Source organism: Colobus angolensis, unplaced genomic scaffold (genome assembly GCF_000951035.1).
Source record: "Colobus angolensis palliatus isolate OR3802 unplaced genomic scaffold, Cang.pa_1.0 Scaffold59, whole genome shotgun sequence".
In the NCBI taxonomy this organism is placed as follows: Eukaryota; Metazoa; Chordata; class Mammalia; order Primates; family Cercopithecidae; genus Colobus; species Colobus angolensis.
In genome coordinates, this window is record NW_012119487.1 from 3,142,162 (window position 1) to 3,163,327 (window position 21,166).

The following is a 21,166-nucleotide window of genomic DNA, read 5'->3' on the forward strand; positions in this document are numbered from 1 at the left end:
CTCTAAGGACTTGCTTTATGAATCTGGGTGCTCCTGTATTGGGTGCGTATATATTTAGGATAGTTGGCTCTTCTTGTTGAATTGATCCCTTTACCATTATGTAATGGCCTTCTTTGTCTCTTGATCTTTGTTGGTTTAAAGTCTGTTTTATCAGAGACTAGGATTGCAGTGCCTGCTTTTTTTTTGTTTGTTTTCCATTTGCTTGGTAGATCTTCCTCCATCCTTTTATTTTGAGCCTATGTGTGTCTCTGCACGTGAGATGGGTCTTCTGAGTACAGCACACTGATGGGTCTTCACTATCCAATTTGCCAGTCTGTGTCTTTTAATCTGAGCATTTAGCCCATTTACATTTGAAGTTAATATTGTTATATGTGAATTTGATCCTGTCATTATGACGTTAGCTGGTTATTTTGCTCGTTAGTTGATGCAATTTCTTCCTGGCATCGATGGTCTTTACAATTTGGCATGTTTTTGCAGTGGCTGGTACTGGTTGTTCCTTTCCATGTTTAATGCTTCCTTTAGGAGCTCTTTTAAGGCAGGCCTGGTGGTGACAAAATCTGTCAGCATTTGCTTGTCTGTAAAGGATTTTATTTCTCCTTCACTTATGAAGCTTAGTTTGGCTGGATATTAAATTCTGGGTTGAACATTGTTTTCTTTAAGGATGTTGAATATTGGCCCCCACTTTCTTCTGGCTTGTAGAGTTTCTGCCAAGAGATCCACTGTTAGTCTTATGGGCTTCCCTTTGTGGGTAACCCGACCTTTCCCTCTGGCTGCCCTTAACATTTTTTCCTTTATTTCAACTTTCATGAATCTGACAGTTAGTGTCTTGGAGTTGCTCTTCTCAGGGAGTATCTTTATGACGTTCTCTGTATTTCCTGAATTTGAATGTTGGCCTGCCTTGCTAGGTTGGGGAGGAGTATCTTTGTGGTATTCTCTGTCTTTCATGAATTTGAATGTTGGCCTGCCTTGCTAGGTTGGGGAAGTTCTCCTGGATAATATCCTGAAGAGTGTTTTCTAGCTTGGTTCCATTCTCCCTGTCACTTTCAGGTACACCAATCAGATGTAGATTTGGTCTTTTCACATAGTCCCATATTTCTTGGAGTCTTTGTTCATTTCTTTTTACTCTTTTTTCTCTAAACTTCTCTTCTCGCTTCATTTCATTTATTTGATCTTCAATCACTGGTACCCTTTCTTCCACTTGATTGAATTGGCTACTGAAGCTTGTGCATGCATCACGTAGTTCTCGTGCCATGGTTTTCAGCTCTATGAGGTCATTTAAGGTCTTCTCTATGTGTTTATTCTAGTTAGCCATCCGTCTAATCTTTTTTCAAGATTTTTAGCTTCTTTGCGATGGGTTCGAACATCCTCCTGTAGCTCAGAGAAGTTTGTTATTACCGATTGTCTGAAGCCTACTTCTGTGAACTTGTCAAAGTCATTCTCTGTCCAGCTTTGTTCCGTTGCTGGTGATGAGCTGTGTTCTTTGGAGAAGAGGTGCTCTGATTTTTAAAATTTTCAGCCTTTCTGCTCTGGTTTCTCCCCATCTTTGTGTTTTTTTCTGCCTTTGGTCTTTGATGATGGTGACATACAGAAGAGGTTTTGGTGTGGATGTCCTTTCTGTGTGTTAGTTTTCCCTTTAACAGTCAGGACCCTCAGCTGCAGGTTTGTTGGAGTTTGCTGGAGGTCCACTCCAGACCCTGTTTGCCAGGGTATCACCAGCGGAGGCTGCAGAACAGCAAATATTGTAGAACAGCAAATGTTGCTGCCTGATCCTTTCTCTGGAAGCTTTGTCTCAGAGGGGCACCCGGCTATAGGAGGTGTCAGTCGACCCTACTGGGAGGTGTCTCCCAGTTAGGCTACACGGGGGTCAGGGACCTACTTGAGGAGGCGCAGTCTGTCCGTTCTCAGATCTCAAACTCCGTGCTGAGAGAACCACTACTTGCTTCAAAGCTGTCAGAAAGGGACGTTTAAGTCTGCTGAAGTTTCTGCTGCCTTTTGTTCAGCTATGCCCTGCCCCCAGAGGTGGAGTCTCCAGAGGCAGGCAAGCATCCTTGAGCTGTGGTGGGCTCCACCCAGTTCGAGCTTCCCGGCCACTTTGTTTACCTACTCAAGCCTCAGCAGTGGCGGACACCCCTCCCCCAGCCTCGCTGCTGCCTTGCAGTTTGATCTCAGACTGCTGTGCTAGCAATGAGTGAAGCTCTGTGGGCATGGGACCCTCCGAGCCAGGCGCAGGATATAATCTCCTGGTGTGCCGTTTCCTAAGACCATTGGAAAAGTACAGTATTTGGGTGGGAGTGTCACAATTTTCCGGGTTCCATCTGTCACAGCTTCCCTTGGCTGGGAAAGGGAATTCCCCAACACCTTGTGCTTCGTGGGTGAGGTGATGCCCTGCCCTGCTTCAGCTCACACTGTGTGGGCTATACCCACTCTCCAATAAGCCCCAGTGAAATGAACCTGGTACTTCAGTTGGAAATGCAGAAATCACTTGTCTTCTGCCTCGCTGATGCTGGGAGCTGTAGACTGGAACTTTCCTATTCGACCATCTTGGAACCTTCCGAGAAAGTTTTCTTGAGCATTATTCATAGTACATTGTGTGTGTGTGTTAGGTAGAAACGCAGAGGACTTTCCTGCAACTTTGTTAAACTCTAAAAGTGTGTGTGTGTGTGCATTTTTTTTAATGTAGATAATCTTATTGACTGCAAGTAAGAACATCTTTGTTTCTTCTTTTTGATCGTCATACCTTTTTATTTTTTTTTTTTCCCTATCTCTTGGCTAGAGTTATATAGTGATGCAACAGGACTGGTAATTATGACCATTCCCCCATCTTGTTGATTTTAAGGGAACTATTCCAATATTGCACCTCTAGTGTGATATGTGTGTTATCACATAATAAAGAAATTTTATACTTTTCTAAAAGGTTATTTGGGACTAGGGGATGGTGAAGTGAGGAGGCCTTATACTGCAGAGTTTTGTTAGGTGCATCTTACTCTCCTGTTCATGGCACATTATAAATTGAAGATACACTTTGCAAATATTTTCTCCCAATCCATTACTTGTTTTCTTATTCTCTTTACAGTGTGGTTTGAAGAGCAGAAGCTTTTGATTTGTTGAAGCCCAGTATATCAGTTTTCTTCTTGCTCTATGAATCTTTGCCTAATGCAGAATCACAAAGATTTTTTCCTTTGTCTTTTCTGGGAGCTTAATAGTTTTAGTTTTATATTAGGCCCATGATTCATTTTGAGTTAACTTTTATGTGTTACAGGGTATGGATCAAAGTTCTTTTTGGAAAGTCAGGGTCAGAAGAGCAAAGCATATAGACATCCATTTGTTCTGGAGTCGTTTGTTGGAATGAGTGTCCTTTCTCCACAGAATTTCCTTTGTACATTTGATAAAAATCAGTTAACCATATATATGTGGGTCTGTTTCTGGGCTTTTGTTCTATTGATCTGTTTGTCTGTCTTTAAGGTAATAACACAATGTTATGTTTGTTGTAGCTTCATATTAACATTTTAAGTCAGGTAATGTTAAGTCCTCCAATTATTATTTACAGGATTGTTTTGGCTGTAGTAGTTTTTTGCATTTCTGTATGGATTTCAGGCTCAGCTTGTTAATCTCTACAAAAAAAAATGGAATCTTGATTGGGATTATGTTGATGAATTTATAGATTAATTTGCATAATTGTCATCTTAATATTAAGACTTCTGACTCATGAACACAGTGTTTTATTTAGCTTTCATTAGTTTGAATACGAATGCCCCCTCCTGTGTATTTTCTCTTTGTTGATATGTAACGTCAATGTCTTGTGTCTCAAAGACTTACTGAAGTACTTTTCAACAAAGTTGCATATTAATAGTATTGGAAGTTAATCCTGATTAGAATTGTTAACGTATTAACTTTAATAGCTTGTCCTTTAAATGTTTATAAATGTCTTGAATTTATCAGAGTCAAATTTAAGTCAGGATTCAAAAGAAATAATTTAAAAAGTCACATTTAGCATTTTGGAAAGATGAGGTAGAATAGAAAGTACCATAGTGGATCACAGTAAGGGAAGTAAGTGAAATCTTTTGCTGTAGTTTTATACACCCTCTCCGCACACAGGTACACAGCTGAGACTTAAAACTTTTTTGAATCAAAATGTAAAAAACTTAGGTCTAGAATAATAGTTATGTAGATATTTCATATAGGGTCCTAAAAGAGTTTTATATTTCCTTGCCTTCTTCCTGCCCTTGTTTCCTCCTCCCTAACTTTATTAATAAGTTCAAATTTTCAGTTTAAGTCTCCCTAATACAGAGTCATAACTATGAATGCGATGTATAATTCCCTAAAGTATGCATACCAATTATATTATAAACAAGACATCTTTGTTGATTATAAAAGTTTCTAAAATTCAGTGCTGCCTAAAACAAATGGAAAGATCGGCATTTTTGATGCATTTCTTTCATTGGTGATATTTTAGCATTGGTTAGATGAACAATTATAGATATTTCACTGTGTCCCATCCTAAGTTCTAACATAATATGCTATGAAATAAATTTTTAAAACTTGGTTTTGAGCCTACTTTATAACCAAAAACATTCTTCAGAAAATTTTCAGTTTGTCTTTGTGCCAACTCCTTTGCTTTAAAAACGCTAAGTGACTTTTTAAATATTTCTGGTTGTGTGCTAGTTTATTTATAGAACCCATGTTAATTTGAAAAGTAATTTACCAACTTCTGTTATACAGTATTTCATGTTGTAGCAGTGAGTGGCAAAAAAAAAAGTAAATAAATAATAATTCTTGTTGGGGAGGGTTAGACACAGTCTCAGATACTTCAAGTGTTTTATTTCTAAAATTTCAAAGTTTACTTACTCATTGAGATTCCTATTAATATATTTGTTTTGAAATAATGGAGTTTTTTTAGATTATTTTACTTCAGTTTTTAACGTTAATAGTTTGTAGTTAATATTCAAAGAAAAATAAGTTCCTTTATTGTAGGATCAGCGGCAAACTGAAGCCATCCAGTTGCTACAGGCACAGCTGACCAACATGACACAGCTTGTTTCAAATTTATCAGCAACAGTAGCAGAATTGAAACGGGAGGTAATTGTTACTGCTGGTATTGTGAGACCCAATGCATGTATAGAGATTGTCATAAAGTCAGACTTGTTAACATGAACATGGTACCTAAAACTTTGAGCAAACAAAATTGTAATTTGTAGTGAACTTTTTAAAAAAACAGAATATGGCATTTTTAAGTTTTGGAAATATATTATCACAGTCTTTGTAAAATATGGCTTTCATAATTTAGGCCATACCTATAATATTGGTATGAAACTTCTAGCAGGCCTTTTGTAAACATTGATAGTAGCAACACGTACTTCATTTTCAATTCAAAAAGGCTTATAAAGTTGCTTAACAAAGCAAAAATTTCATTGATTTAAAACCTTTTTATTGAGCATCTAGCATATGTGAAGTGTGAGCTGTACACACCTAGGTTGTGGCATACGGTTAGGTAATAGTCCCTGGCCTCACAGGGTTTACGTCCTGGGGGAGGGATAATTAAAAAAAAAAAAATACAAAAAATTAGCCAGGCGTGGTGGCAGGCAGCGATAGTCCCAGCTACTCGGAAGGCTGAGGCAGGAGAATGGCGTAAACCAGGGAGGCGGAGCTTGCAGTGAGCCGGAGATCGCACCACTGCACTCCAGCCTGGGCGACAGAGCGAGACCCTATCTCATAAAAATATATATATATATATATATACTTAAAATGATTGGTCCTTTATTTTTAGATATCAAATCATATTTTTCCTAATATGATTTCCTATGATGATTATTTAACCCTCTTCTTATCTCAGGTTTCAGATCGACAAAGCTATCTTGTCATATCTTTGGTTCTTTGTGTTGTCTTGGGACTGATGCTTTGTATGCAGCGTTGTCGAAACACTTCCCAATTTGATGGAGATTATATTTCAAAGCTTCCTAAAAGTAATCAGTATCCAAGCCCTAAAAGGTAATGTCAGCATTATATTTCACAATTTTATTTTTTTACTATGCTTTATATATTTTTGAGAAGTTTTAAGCAAATAAAGGGAGACTGAGGTAATTTATTTCCCTATATGATTATCTTGAAACCAAAACATTAAAAACATCATTGGATAGTAAGATGGTCCTATGTCTAATCTGGCTCTGTAGACTATAATAGAGAAAACACTAATAGTAAGTGCATGAAACCCTTGAAATATTTGGTTGAGAAAGATTCTCAAATGTGGAATTCAAAGGAAGAAGAGAATACATATTTTAATACAGTACCTATTACATAAAGATCTTTACAATTGTTTTTCACCTGTATTAGCAATAACTGGAGTGTAGAGTTAGTCCTGTGTGGTATGTACAGTTCTCAATAACCTCTGTGTAGCCTCAACAAAAGAGTAAATTATAAGTACTTCACTCGTTGTAACCAATATGTATTTTTCTTAATGTGTTAGGTGTTTCTCTTCCTACGATGACATGAATTTGAAAAGAAGAACTTCATTCCCACTCATGAGATCCAAGTCTCTACAGTTAACTGGCAAAGAAGGTAGATTTTTGTGGATATATAATATGTATATATAAACATGAAACTAGCTTCTGGCATAAATATAATGTCGGTGTTGTGTTCATGACCATCTGCAACAAAAAATGGATACAAGTAGCCTTTGTCTTTGTGCTGTGTCAAAGCCACTTTATCATTTTCACATTTTATATTTGTCTTTGTTCCTAAAAGCCCAGAGGGTAGGGAGGGGGGCTTAGTTTAATTAGCAGTTGGTAGCTTTGTTTGCACATGCTCCTGTTTAGAAGTATTTCTTTTTAGAAAGGGATGTTTGAGAAAGTTCAACAGATATGGAAAACCTGAATGTGCTCCCATAGCATCCTGTGCTTTTCTGCCTCCTCTTCTTATACAGGTAGGACCCCTTTTGTCTCTAGTTTAGGACTATGAGGCACTTTCTGAACAAAAATCTGGTCTCTTTTTTTAGCCCCAGAACCTATAATTAGGTTCCATTGTCTAACGCTAAATAAATACATTTAAATGAATGGATGTACTGAGTGGATATTTTCCTATTTCAGGATCTTGTAATTAATGCTTATTAAGAGAATTAGAAATTTGTTGTCATACTAATATTAAAATAAATTACATATTTTATTTAGGAGTGCTTTCTTAATAATCATTGGTTGTAGGATTTAGTAACTGAGTGGCATGTTTCAGTTGATTAAATTATTCAAGTAATCATTCCTAGGCTTCACTGGTTTATTATTACAAAGTTTTACAGACTTAACCCATTACATGTGTGTTTACTTAAGGCTAGTAAATCTCTTCTTCCTCCTTGCTTTTTTCTTTTTCTTTTGGTTGACATGTCTTTTTATAAGTGAAATTTTTAATTTAAGTACATACAAGAAAGTATAATTATATGTGAAACTTAATGAATTTTCACAAACTGAATACAGCTGTGCAAATAACACCTAAATTAAGAAGTAGAACATTAGCACCTCAAAAACTTACTTGTGTTCTTTTAGTCACTGCCCATCCTTTCCCAAAATAACCAGTATTTTGATGTCTAACCATTGTGATATTCACCATGCCATTGACTATAGTCATTTGTTTAGTTTTTTTCCTTACAGTATTCCATTATATACATATACTGTACATTATTCATTTACATTTAGATTATTTTCATTTTGAAGTTGTTACATACTTTTGGTAAACACCTGTGCATTTCTGTTAGGTATACACTGGAAATGGGATTGGTGGATCATAGGATATGTGTGTGTTCAGCTTTAGTAAATACTGTCGTACAGTTTTCCACACTGTTGTATGAATTTGCCCTTCTATCAGCTGCGTATGAGAGTTACAGTTACTACATATTCTAAGACATTCCTTATTTGAGGTGTACCCATGCAATTAGGCAATACATTAGATTTTTACTTCTCAGCATTTCTAGTCTTGAGTGAAATCATGACTATCTTACAATTTCTCTTCTCTTTATCCAGTTTTTTAGGGCCAAACAGATTAGCTTTTTGCACCTGATAATAGAATTACTTCTATTTTAAACAGCAGTGTCATCTTGGTGTATCTTTACCAGTAAAGGAAGTTGAGTAGAGTAGGTAGGAGACTGACTTTAGTCCTGGTTCTACCAATAGTTAATTCATTTATTTCTTCTATTGTTTGATAAGTTTTCTTGTTATGGCACTTATCATAGTATGCTTTGATTTTGCCTATTTTTACTTGCCTTATTTTCACTTCTAAGCTCTGTGGGAGAGATCATGTCTTTTTCTTAATGTGATAAAAATCACATAAAATTTATCATTTTAACAATTTTTAAGTGCACAGTTGATTAATAGTAAGTATATTTACATTGTTTTGAAACAGATCTTCAGAATGTTTTCGTCTTGCAAACCTGAACTGTGTCCATTAACCAGTTCCCCTTTTCTCCTTCCCTCAGTCCCTGGCAACCACTATTCTATTTTCTGTTTCTGTGAATTCAGCTACATCAGATACCCCATATAAGTGAACTCATACAGTATTTTTCTTTCTGTGATTGGCTTATTTCACTCAACATAATGTCCTCAAGGTCCATCTATATTATAGCGTGTGACAGAATTTTTTTCCTCTTAAAAGGTGAATAATATTCAATCTGTGATATTTATATACCTCATTTCCTTTATCCATTCATCTGTAAGTGGACATTTGGATTGCTTCCCCTCTTGGCTGTTGTGTGAGTAGTGCTGTTCAGGGGTATACAGATATCTCTTTGCCCATTTTTTAGTTGGATTGTTTGTTTTTTTGTTTTAATAAGTTCAGGGAATTCTTTATAACCTCCATTCTGGATTATAACCCCCTTTAGATAATATGATTTGCGAATATTTTCTTTCATCCTTTAGGTTGCTTTTTCACTGTTTGAATTGTGTCCTTGGATGTACAGTTTTTAAGTTTGATGAAGTCTTATTTGTCTGTTGTGTTTTTGTTGTCTGTACTTTGGGGTCATAGCCAAGAAATCATCAAGTTCAAGGTCATGAAGCTTTTCCCCTATGTTTTCTTCTAAGACTTTTATAGATTTAGGTCTTTAATCTATTTTATATTAATTTTTGTATATAGTATAAGATAAGGGTCCAGTTTCATCCTTTTGAATGTGAATATTCAGGTTTTCCAGCACCATTTGTTGAAGAGACTATCCTTTTCCCATTGAGTGGTCTTAGCACCCGTCTTAAAAATGAGTTGACCATGTACATGAGGGCTTATCTCTGGGTTCTTTATTTTGTGCTATTGGTGTATTTGTGTTCATGCCAGTACTCTACCACGTTGATTACTATACCTTTGTAATGTGTTTTGAAATCTAGAAGTGTGAGTTATCTAACTTCGTTCTTTTTAAAATTCTTTTCCTTATTTGAGGTCGCTTAAGATTTTACGTGAATTTTAAGGTGAACTTTCTATATAAGCAATGTCGTTTTACTAGTTCACTTGCAGATTGTTTTGGATTTTCAGTGAATACAGATACTGAGAACAAAGACAGTTTTGTTTTTTCCTTTGCAGTCCTTATAGCTTTTATTTCCTTTGCTTTCTTAACTGTGTTAGCTTGCATTTTCAGCAGTGTTAAAAGTAATTGATAGGCATCTTTGTCTTGATCCAAAGGGAAAGCTTACAGTGTTTTACTGCTAATATTATATTTGTCATAGATGTTTTGTGGATTTTTTATTATGTATTTTGTCATTATGTGTTACCTATTGTCATAGGTATTTTGTAGATTTTTTATATTAGATTTTATTTCCATTTTTTATGTTACAAACATGAGTTATATTCAGTTTTCTAATGTTAAACTTATATTGCATTTTAAATACCAGTTGGTCATGATATATATGTGTGTGAATTTTGTATTGTATGTATTATTTCCACATAATTTTGTTAGATAATTATTTAGGAATTTTGCACCTATATGAATAAGATTGGCATGTAATATTTTCTCATATTGGATTTTGGTATGTAAGGGCTATAAAAATTAGATGGGCAGGGGTATCCCTTTTTATTTTTCTTTTTATTCCCCTTCCATGCTTTCATTAAGATTTTTTACTCGGGAAGGAAGTAAATATTCCCTTTTACTGCCGTTGTGTTGGAAGTTGTGTACTGGTTCTGTTCTTTTACTAGTTACCTTAGAAGTCACAAGTATTAATGTTTTCCAAAGTCTCAAGTTCATCAATACTTGTATCTTCTCCTGAACAATACATAGATCTTTTTTATTTTTTATTTTTTTATTTTTTGGGACAGAGTCTCGCTCTGTTGCCCAGGCTGGAGTGCAGTGGTGCGATCTCAGCTCACTGCAAGCTCCGCCTCCCAGGTTCACGCCATTCTCCTGCCTCAGCCTCCGGAGTAGCTGGGACTACAGGCGCCTGCCACCACGCCCGGCTAACTTTTGTATTTTTAGTAGAGATGGGGTTTCACGTCTTATAGTTAGCCAGGATAGTCTCGATCTCCTGACCTCGTGATCCACCCTCCTCAGCCTCCCAAAGTGTTGGGATTACAGGCGTGAGCCACCGCACCCGGCCCACATAGATCTTAAAACTCTTATTTGTCCCAAGTCTTATTTGTGTTACTGTTCTTGTATATTTTAATTCTATTTTTTCTGCTTAATTTTAACTCAACAAAGTATTTCTTTTTACACTTAATGTTCATTTAAATTTACCACATGTTTACTAATTTTTTTTATTCTTGAGAACTTTCATTTGTCATTAGTTAAAACTGAAATATTCTCCTTTTTCTTTATCATTGACATTCATGGGGCTCTTTGGAGCTCTGGATTGGTAGGTTTCTTTTATTGGTATTGAGAAGTTTTCAACCATTATTTTTTCCTCCCAGATATTCCCTGTACCCCAGTCTCTTTTAGATTCTCATATTTAATTTAACTGATTACTTCTCCGTGTATCTTCCCTGTCTTGTAAACATTCCACCTTTTTGATTTTTTGTGCTGTATTTTGGATGATATCTTCTGATATGCTTCCAGGCTAGCAGTCGTACTGTTACTAAGTTTATTTGTTGGTTTTTCAATTTCAGTTATTTTTTCCATTTCCAGGAGTTCTTTTTGTATTTTTTTAAAATCCAGGTCTGTATTTTCCTTTTTTCCTGCAGATTTTTGTTTCCTGCAGATATTTTGAAGCTTATTTTCTAGACATATTAAGCATAATTGTCTTTATAGTTCGTGTCTGATAAATCTAGTATCTTAAATTTTTGTGAATCTGTTCATTGTCTTTTAAGCTCTTACTCAAGGTGCGTTGTGTCTTTGTGTGCTACTTTTTCTCTTTGAAAAATTATTTGTAGCGATATTTGAGGCCTAGAATATAGGTTCTTATTTGAGAGGGAATTTGTGTGTTTTACATTCGTGTAATATCTTACATTCATGACTTGAGGTTTGTTGGGCCACCAGGTGATGATAATTTGTACTGCAAGTTCATGCATGGTTTCATTCTTTCCCTGAGGGTATAATCCTTTGGAGTCTCAGTTTGCTGTACACAGGAAGATGGTATCTTATGACACTAAACTTTGGGTGGGCCCTAGGACCTGATTTCTGATCCATTCCCTTATGATACCATGAGAACCAGAGTTCATATATTCTTGTGTTGGCAAAAGTTTTCAGGGCAAAAACGACTTTTGTCTTCCACTTAACTCTCTGGGTTCCCATTTTTCTTTCAGTTTTAGCCTACGGATTACTTTCTTGGCAGCTTTTCAACGCTTTTAGTGATTTTTTTTTTAAGAAAACAAACTATCATTACTTAGTTGCTTTCATTGTAGAGGTTGATCTGAATAACATAAGCATTTCTAGAAATATACATCATTTTTAAAGAAAGTAAATTAAGATTAGTAATCTGATAGAAATGACTGTTTAGAGGGATGTTTTGATATTTTCATATATTTGATGACTTTCTCAAATCTCTGAAATATAATGTAAAAAATTACAATTGTTTGAATTATGTTAATAAATTTCCCAAATGGGAAACTTTTATAGTAAATTTGCTATGTGTAAGCTTTTGTCTCTGTCAGACCTTAAATTGTTTATTTTTAGTGGATTGAATAGGATTAAAGTCTCATAGCCTCTCTTTTAAAAATGTGTGTCTATTTTGTCAGTGTGGGGGTGGGATAGGGATATATCTTGAATCTGCTTAGAGTAATGAAACCTTAGAAACTTTGGGCTAAAACTAATAAATCTAATTTACTCACTATGCCAGAAGTGTTTATTCATTATTGCTTAGTAATATATATTGCACGTTCAAGCTGTTTTTAGAGGATTTCATAGTTTTGATCATAGTAATAAACAGAGAAAAATATCTTGGATCTCTTTTTGTGTTTATTTCTCTAACTGGCTTCCAAACACGGTCACGACTACTTGTTGCACATTGTCAGTCTACCTTTGTGACACAGTTTAGAGGCTAGTCCTTCAGGGAAATATTCAGATGATCTGCAGGTTTGGTGTTAGCTTACCCAGGAATGTTTCTTTTCTTATCAGGTAAAAGAGTAGGGCTAGGCCCAAAGAAAGATCCTTATTGTATTGGTTGATGATAACCAGCTACTAGTTAACAACTTAAGGAAGTATAGTTATTTGAAGATGACCAGTCAAGTATAGGAATCGTATCATCTTCCACCTTGCCTCTTTTTGCTTACTAATTTAAAATACATAAATACATAGTTAACCTGATATAAATTAATTGGTTCTATTACTAAAGGATAATAAGGAATGGTTTTTCTTATTTCGGTGTGTAATTATAGCAAATCCACCAAATCCACTTTGTATTTTACATCTGCTTTTTTTTTCACTTACAGTAGACCCAAATGATTTGTACATTGTAGAACCCCTCAAGTTTTCTCCAGAAAAGAAGGTAATTGTTTATTTCTTTTTAAGTTTATTGCTATGTTTTGTGATCATAAATGAAGAAAAGAGGTTGAAAGGTTCAAGGTAATTACCTTTAAGTAGTCTTTAATTGAATATGTATTTTCTATCATGGTAATGATGTAAATAAATATTTACAGGGGTCAGCAAGCTGTGACCCACAGGCCATATGTAGTCTATTTTATATGGGCCATGAGCCAGATAGATTTTCTGATTTTTAAAGAGTGATAAAATAAAACAGAACAGCATACAAGAGAGAAAATATGTGACCTGCAAAGCCTAAAATATTTACTGTCTGACCCTTTACAAAAAACATTTGTTGATCCTTGGATGATTGTCATTATTTATTACCGAATGCACACCAAGCACAGAGCATGCACCATTTCTCTAATCCTCACCACAACCTGAAGATGATGTTATCCTTATTTTTTTTTTTTAATGAAAAAACAGCAACTTGGAATGTACTTAGGATATTTTGGCTTCAAAGTCTTTGCTTTTTCATTTTGCCTTTCAAATTCAGTTATACTAATTTTAATTAGTAGTAATTTCATCTAGGTGAAAGAACTTGGGCTTTGTAGGAAAATAGCCTAAGATTCCTTCTCAACCTGGCTACTTACTATATTGTAACTTGGGCAAGGAACCAAACATCTGAACCTTGCTTTTCTCATTTAAGAATCAAGGGTAAAATACCGACCTTTCAGGGTTAATAACTGCCATAATACTTGAAAGCAAACTGTATGCTATCTGGCAGTTAGTAGATATTCAGATATTAGTATCACTCCCTAAACCTATATTCATAGGTAGCAGGTAAGCAATTTAAAGAGTTTTGATTCAGTAGTATTTACAAAATGGGAAGGTGATAGTAGTATCTACATAGAACATAACAATGTATGTGTCTGTGCTGTTTATAATACTGTTTTACTTTTCACCAGGAGGTGGCACTTCTCTATTTGCTCAGCTCTCTAGGTCTTTGATAAGGTTACTATGGGAAGTATAATTACTAACTTTTCTTTTACTTGTGTTATAGAAGAAGCGCTGCAAGTACAAAATTGAAAAAATTGAGACCATAAAGCCTGCAGAACCATTGCACCCCATAGCCAATGGAGACATAAAAGGAAGAAAGCCCTTTACGAACCAGAGAGATTTTTCTAATATGGGAGAAGTTTATCACTCTTCTTATAAAGGTCCTCCATCTGAAGGAAGCTCAGAAACTTCATCACAGTCAGAAGAGTCCTATTTTTGTGGCATTTCAGCTTGCACAAGTCTGTGCAATGGGCAGTCTCAAAAGACAAAAACTGAGAAGAGGGCTTTAAAACGAAGGCGATCTAAAGTTCAAGACCAAGGAAAATTGATAAAAACTCTAATACAGACTAAGTCGGGATCATTGCCGAGCCTGCATGACATAATCAAAGGAAACAAAGAGATCACCGTGGGAACATTTGGTGTTACAGCAGTCTCGGGACATATCTAAAATTAATTGAACTTTTCATACTGAAGACTTTTTTGTTGTTCTTTGAAGAACAGTCTGTGGTATTTGAAGGGTTTGGGGAGGGAGAAAATATTAATGGGAAAGGCATTCAGAAATTATGGTTTCTGCCTTTTTAAAAAGTAAATGGGATTGTGTCAATCTTGGTTAATGAGCTACAGTTTTACAAAGCTGATCACTTCCTATAAGGACAATGGTAGACATTTTATAAAGATGTTTTTTCACAAGATTAATTACTGGGACAAAAGTAATTTGGAAGCCCAGTTCCTTAGGTGGGATAGGAATGAAAGCCTAAACCTCTTCCTTTAGCTTTGTTCCTATTTCTTGCACCTTCCCATATTTATGTGCCTTTTGTCTATTTATAATGCCACTGGAAGAGGAGGGATAACTTTTTCTGTTATTTGATTTCTTTTATAACTTTGTTAGGTTTTTGAAGCTACAAACACTACAAGGCTTTGAGGGGGTCTGTGCCCGAAGCGCAGCAGTGTGGGTCAGACAGTCTAAAGATCCTAAAGATTTGCCAACTGGATCTTTGTTTAGCAAACTCACTGGAAATGAACACTTAATGGAATTTTTAAGTCTGTTCTTTTAGGTAGGTGGTGATGCTCTTGTTATTTTCACTTATTCAGACTGGATTACTTCTTACTTAGTTACTAACTCAATGAGGAAAAACAAACCCTACAGGATCTTTTTTTACAAACAACTGATATATGCAAACAAATTTTTGACAAATTCACCTTTTAAACACAACCATTTGTGAAGGTTTTCTTTAGCTTACATTTTAAACATACACGATAAACACTAATCCTCCAAACTTTCACTGTTTTTATTAGTATGAATATAAAATTTGAAGGTTTGGCCAATTAGTACAAGTCTCATGATATAATCACTGCCTGCATACATATGCACAGATCCAGTTAGTGAGTTTGTCAAGCTTCATCTAATTGGTTAAGTCTAAAGGGATTATTATTCCTTGATGTTTGCTTTGTATTGGCTACAAATGTGCAGAGGTGATACATACGTGATGTCAGTGTCTCTGTCTTTTTTTTTTGTCTTTAAAAAACAATTGGCAGCAACTGTATTTGAATACAATGATTTCTTAGTGTGATTGTACAGTAATGAATGAAAGTGGAACATGTTTCTTTTTGAAAGGGAGAGAATTGACCATTTTGTGTTGTGATGTTTTAAGTTATAACTTATTGAGCACTTTTAGTAGTAACTGTTTTTAAACTTGTCTAATACCTTTCTTGGGTGTTGTTTGTAATGTGACTTATTTAAAGCCTTTTTTGTTTGTTTAAGTTGCTGCTTTAGGTTAACAGCGTGTTTTAGAAGATTTAAATTTCTTTCCCGTCTGCACAATTAGCCATTCAGAGCAAGAGGGCCTGATTGTATAGAAGCCCCTTGAAAAGAGGTCCAGATGAGAGCAGAGGTAGAGTGAGAAATTATGTGGTCTGTGTGTTGTGGAAAGAAAATTTTCAATATGTAACTACGGAGCTGTAGTGCCATTAGAAACTGTGAATTTCCAAATAAATCTGAACACTTGTCTTTATTAAGTACTGGTTCTTTTGTCTTTTAAAAGAGAACTCAGAAATTATTAATCTTTGAACAGAGATTTAAGTTTTTGCCACTTCTAAAGCTAAATATAGCAACATTCCATTCAATATTGATCACATTTCAGCCAACTACAAAATGATTGTACATTTACATAAACATTTTGCTCCCTATACTATCAAAATTTCACTTTAACTGTTTCATGTCTAAATACAGCATAACATTTTGCAACTTGAGGTTTATTTTTTCCTCTCCCACATTATAACTACATGAGAAAAAAAGAAGTGAAAATAGTAGTAGCTCTGTGCCTATTAAGAAGCAAAAACTATATAGATATTTATCCAATGGGATTTTAATGTTCCCTGATGATCAACCTCATTTTATTTCTTCTAATGTTAAGTAAAGCATTAAAACAGTATGAAATAAGAGGAAACTAGGGGATTGGTAAGAACAAGGATGCAAAGTAAAACTATTAATTGAATTTTTAAAAGCATTAAAGTTGTGGCTCACGCCTATAATCCTAACACTTGGGGAGGCCAAGGCAGGCAGATCATTTGAGGTCAGGAGTTAGAGACCAGCCTGACCAACATGGTGAAAACCTGTATCTACTAAAAAAAAAAAAAAAATTAGCCGGGCATGGTTGTGCATGCCTGTAGTCTCAGCTACTCAGGAGGCTAAGGCAGGAGAATTGCTTGAACCCAGGAGGCAGAGGTTGCAGTGAGCTGAGATTGCACCACTGCACTCCAGCCTGGGTGACAGAGTGAGACTGTCTCAAAAACAAAAAAAAAAGTTATGCATACATATAATTTGAGAAATTAGTTTTATAAGGCTTATAAAGTAAGAACAGAAAATAGTGTTCTGTACCATTTCACACACACACACTACCAGTACCACCTACCTTTCTCCATCAAAGCTTTCTTGCTTCCCAGCAGCAACCATTTTTGATTCTGTCTCTCCAGTTATTGTGCTTCCCTTGCTGCTTATTTTTCCATTTTTAGATGTGTCCTCAGTTTGATTATATAAACTTGTAGGCATGAACATAAAATATATATAAACTTATATTTGTTAATGTAATTGGATAAGTCTATTCAAAATCACACAACAGGTCAACTTAGAAATACTGCTTCAACTGATTGATTTCAAATCTGTAGATAAGTTGAACACCATGTACCTTTGCCCAGATTTACCAGTTGCTAATATTTTTAGTTTTCTTTATGTGTTTTATATGTATATATGTATTATACATATACGTATACATATATATATAAAGATATGTATGTTATGTGTATATATATATATAAACACTTTTTTTGGTGAGCCATTTGAAAGCAAGTTGGGACATTATGACCCTTTCCCCCTAAATACTATAGCATATTTTTTCCTAAACTAAGGACATTTCACTTATGTGACCATAATACCTGTATCATATGTAAGAAAATTAATAACTCCATAATATCTAATACACAGTTTATAGTCAAATTTCTCAGTTGCCCTCATTTGTTTATTTTGGTCCAGGGTCCATTCAAGGTTCATTTAGTTGTATTGTCTACTTAGTGTCTTAAAAAAAGAGACTACTTCCTGACTTTACATATTGTCCTTGTGCAAGGACCATACTTATTTTCTCTGAATCATCCCAGTTTTAGTGGATGAGCTGCCCAAGTGAGCAGGAAGAGCTTTTTTGAGTGATGTGTTGATGTTGTCACTGAAATTTTAACCCAACCCATGAGTATTTATAATTAACACATGCTTAAAAATATCTTGTTGGAGCAATAACCTCTGCATTACACTCCACTTAATCTATTACTTTAAAAATTAATCTTTCAGGCTGGTTGTGGTAGCTCATGCCTATAATCCCAGCATTTTGGGAGGCCAAGGCAGGTGGATCATTTGAGGTCAGGAGTTCGAGACCAGCCTGGCCAACTTGGTGAAACCGCATCTGTACTAAAAATAGAAAAATTAGCCAAGTGTGGTGGCACACACTTGTAGTCCCAGCTACTCGGGAGGCTGAGGTGGGAGAATCCCTTGAACCCAGGAGGCGGAGGTTGCAGTGATCTAAGATCGCACCACTGCACTCCATTCTGGGCAACAGAGCGAGACTCCATCTCGGAAAAAAAAAAGGTTAATCTTTCAAATATTTGCTTACAACAGAGTTTATTCCTGCTATTTTGAAGTCATATAGCCTGGGCTACCAAATCTGTTTCATATTTTTCGACAGATCACCAAATACTAAAACCCAAACAAATGCCTTATAACACTTGTAAAGACTTTTGAGCAAACATAAATACTGATTTTTTAAAAAGTGAATAAAGAGCAAGTTTTAATCCCAAGATAGTTTAAAACAGCCAGCTCCCCATGGAAATGGCGTATTACACAGTTTAAGAGCGGGTGCTGACTGGGCTCAGTGGCTCATATTTGTAATCCCAACACGTTGGGAAGCCAAGATGGGAGGATCACTTGAGGCCAGGAGTTCAAGACTAACCTAGACAATGTATCAAGACCCCATCTCCACAAAAATTTTTTAAAAAATAAGCTGGGCATGGTTGGGCGTGGTGGCTCATGGCTGTAATCCCAGCATTTGGGAGACCAAAGTGGGTGGATCACAAGGTCAGGAGTTTTGAGACCAGCCTGGCCAACATGGGGAAACTCCATCTCTAATAAAAAATGCAAAAATTAGCCAGGCATGATGGCATGCACCTGTAATCCCAGATACTCGGGAGGCTGAGGCAGGAGAATTGCTTGAACCCGGGAGGTGGAGGTTGCAGTGAGCCAAGATCATGCCACTGCACTCCAGCCTGGGTGACAGAGTGAGACTCTGTCTCTAAATAAATAAATAAAAGCTGGGCATGGTGAGCAACAGAGTGAGACTCTGTCAATAGATTAAATAAATAAATAAATAAATAAATAAATAAAACTGGGCATGGTGGTCCATGCCTGTAGCCCTAGCTACACAGGAGGTTGAAGCAGGAGGACCACTTGAGCCCAGGAGTTTGAGGTTACCGTGAGCTGTGATTGTACCACTGCACTCCAGCCTAGGCAACAGAGTGAGGCCCTGTCTCAAAAATAAAAACAAGTGCTTTAAAGTCGGACTGCCTGTTTTCATCTTAGCTATCCACCTCTTCCTGGGTATGGCATTGGACAAATCACAGTCTTATTAAACATGAGATTTCTCACCTGTAAATGAAGATAACAGCACCTATTTCAAAGGGTTGCTTTGAGGATCAAGAGTGCTAATAACTATCATGTCCCTGGCATAGTACACACTAAACATTAGCCATCAGTTTTCAGATGCTCAGGGTTCTGATCCTTGTTTCTGTACATCTACCAGCAGGGGTCAAGAAAGGAGCTCATTATGCTTGGTGTAAGACTTCCGTCATCTCCAGCCTCTCTCCATTATCAACACCATTTGAAAGGTCAGTAGGGAGCTTTGAGTCCAGTGTACTCTGAGAAAGACCACCCCCCAGTTTTGTCATCATGAAGGTCAGTAGGGCATCCCAGAACTCTGCAGAGCCCCTGCAAAGATGTTGCCACCCCTTTGTACTGCCCAGTATAAAGTCTTGCCAACTTTGTGCCTCAAAACCATTAAGGTGAATTTCATGTCTTAGATTCTTGTTAATTTTATAACCACAAGAAGCCTCATATGACTTGTAACATCCTTTTTTCTGGATCCACATTCCATCCCCAGTGCCTAAAACACTTCTGTGCCCTCTGGAACTCTAATTGAATCATTAGTAAAATTCCCTGGAATCTTTCATTTCTTTCAGCTTTTACTTTGCCTCTGTTCTATTTGAAACTACTTCCCTGAATCCTTCTCAGCAGGTCACTTTTTTTTTCTATACCCCTCACACCAATGGGCCTGAAGATAGACTAGTTGTTGTCCTTAATCTTCAATGCCACTATAAGACTACTCTCCACTTTTGCTAAAATTTCTCTTTGAATCTTGTGTCAACAAACAATATCACCTACTGTCTCTCCTTGTTGCAAATGATTCCGTTTTCTCTCACCCTTATTCTTGGGGTCACTCATTCCATTGCTGCTTCTGTTATAATTCTTGATGATTTCAATATCTATCTTACATTAGTTTTTCTAGTTTCTCAGTTCCTTGCTTTCTCTAATAATGATCTTGTTCTCCAGACTGTATTGGCCACTTACTCCCGTGATCAAATCCTAGTTTTTATCATTACCAAAATCCATAATTCTTTCTTAATATGAATTTCAAGCATCTGATTCTGACTACCACCTCCTATTTTACTAGTCCATGCCCCATTCCCACCCTAACTCTTAACAATTCTTTCATCCCACCATATCCTACAATCCATTAGTCATACCACTAGGACAGCCAAGTATAAAGGGGTCCCTGGAGAAACTCTGACCAGCCTGTGCACTAGGGGAACAGGTTGGAGCTACAAAAGTTTGTGCCCTTTGCAGTGGAGAGGAGCTTGGCCTCTCCTGTTCCGGAGTGGAACTTGGCATTGAATCTGTGCGGCAGGAAACTGGCTAGCAGGACTCTTGCTTTGCTAAGAGTCCCTCTTATCCTTTATTTCCTCTTCACCCAGTAAATTCCATTTTTCTCAACCTTCAAAGTGTCTGTGAGCCTAATCTCTCATGGTCATGTGACAAGAACCTTGTTTTTAGCTAAACTAAGGAGAAAATCCTACAACAGCATTGGCACCCAACATGGGGCTTAAGAAATGGAGAGTGAGATGCAAACCAAGAAATCTCTTTCCCTTTCATTTCTAAGTGTTTTCATCTTTGGACTTCCGAGGGTAGGGGAAACCATGCCCTCACCCCCATTACTCCCAGGGTCAGGGGTCTTTCCATGGCCTTTTCCTTACTTTTTTTGGATAGACAGGTGAGTGGTGACTCCTCACTCCCCCTCCCTAACCAGTTGGGGCTGGTGAATGTGTCTTCATCTTCCCCTGCCAAGAGGTTCAGCTCCCATCTGACAGCAATTAAGTTTCTCCCCCCAGAAGAGAAACCCAGTTGCGTAAGAATAAGAGGTTCTTCCCGAGGCATTTTTTCTTTCTTTCTTTCCTTTTCTCCACCAGGTCAAGAATTGACTTTTAAGAAAGGTTTTTTTTTTTCATTTTAGAAGATGTTTTTCTAGGCTAAGAATGATAAGAATCACTGTTTATATTCTCTGTAAAGTTTTAATTGTGAAAAAGGATTTGTGAGGCTGGTCTTAAGCTGTAGCCAACTGGTGTGCTTTGCACATCTGTGTGGTTCACAGAAAACTTTGCTTCAGGCCTCCA

General features: G+C 36.4%; 1 protein-coding gene across 4 annotated transcripts in view; it reads left to right on the forward strand.

Annotated features, from left to right (window-relative positions):
- Positions 1–15,919, forward strand: part of SUCO (SUN domain containing ossification factor) — an 85,903-nt gene extending 69,984 nt beyond the window's left edge. For all 4 annotated transcript variants that reach the window (XM_011962321.1, XM_011962318.1, XM_011962320.1 and 1 more), the window contains 5 exons: positions 4,972–5,076; positions 5,831–5,985; positions 6,461–6,552; positions 12,814–12,869; positions 13,908–15,919. In XM_011962321.1, coding sequence (XP_011817711.1) covers positions 4,972–5,076; positions 5,831–5,985; positions 6,461–6,552; positions 12,814–12,869; positions 13,908–14,351 — 852 coding nt within the window. In that variant the 3' untranslated portion in view covers positions 14,352–15,919. The remainder of the gene's footprint in view (positions 1–4,971; positions 5,077–5,830; positions 5,986–6,460; positions 6,553–12,813; positions 12,870–13,907) is intronic.
- The last annotated feature ends 5,247 nt before the right edge of the window (positions 15,920–21,166 follow it).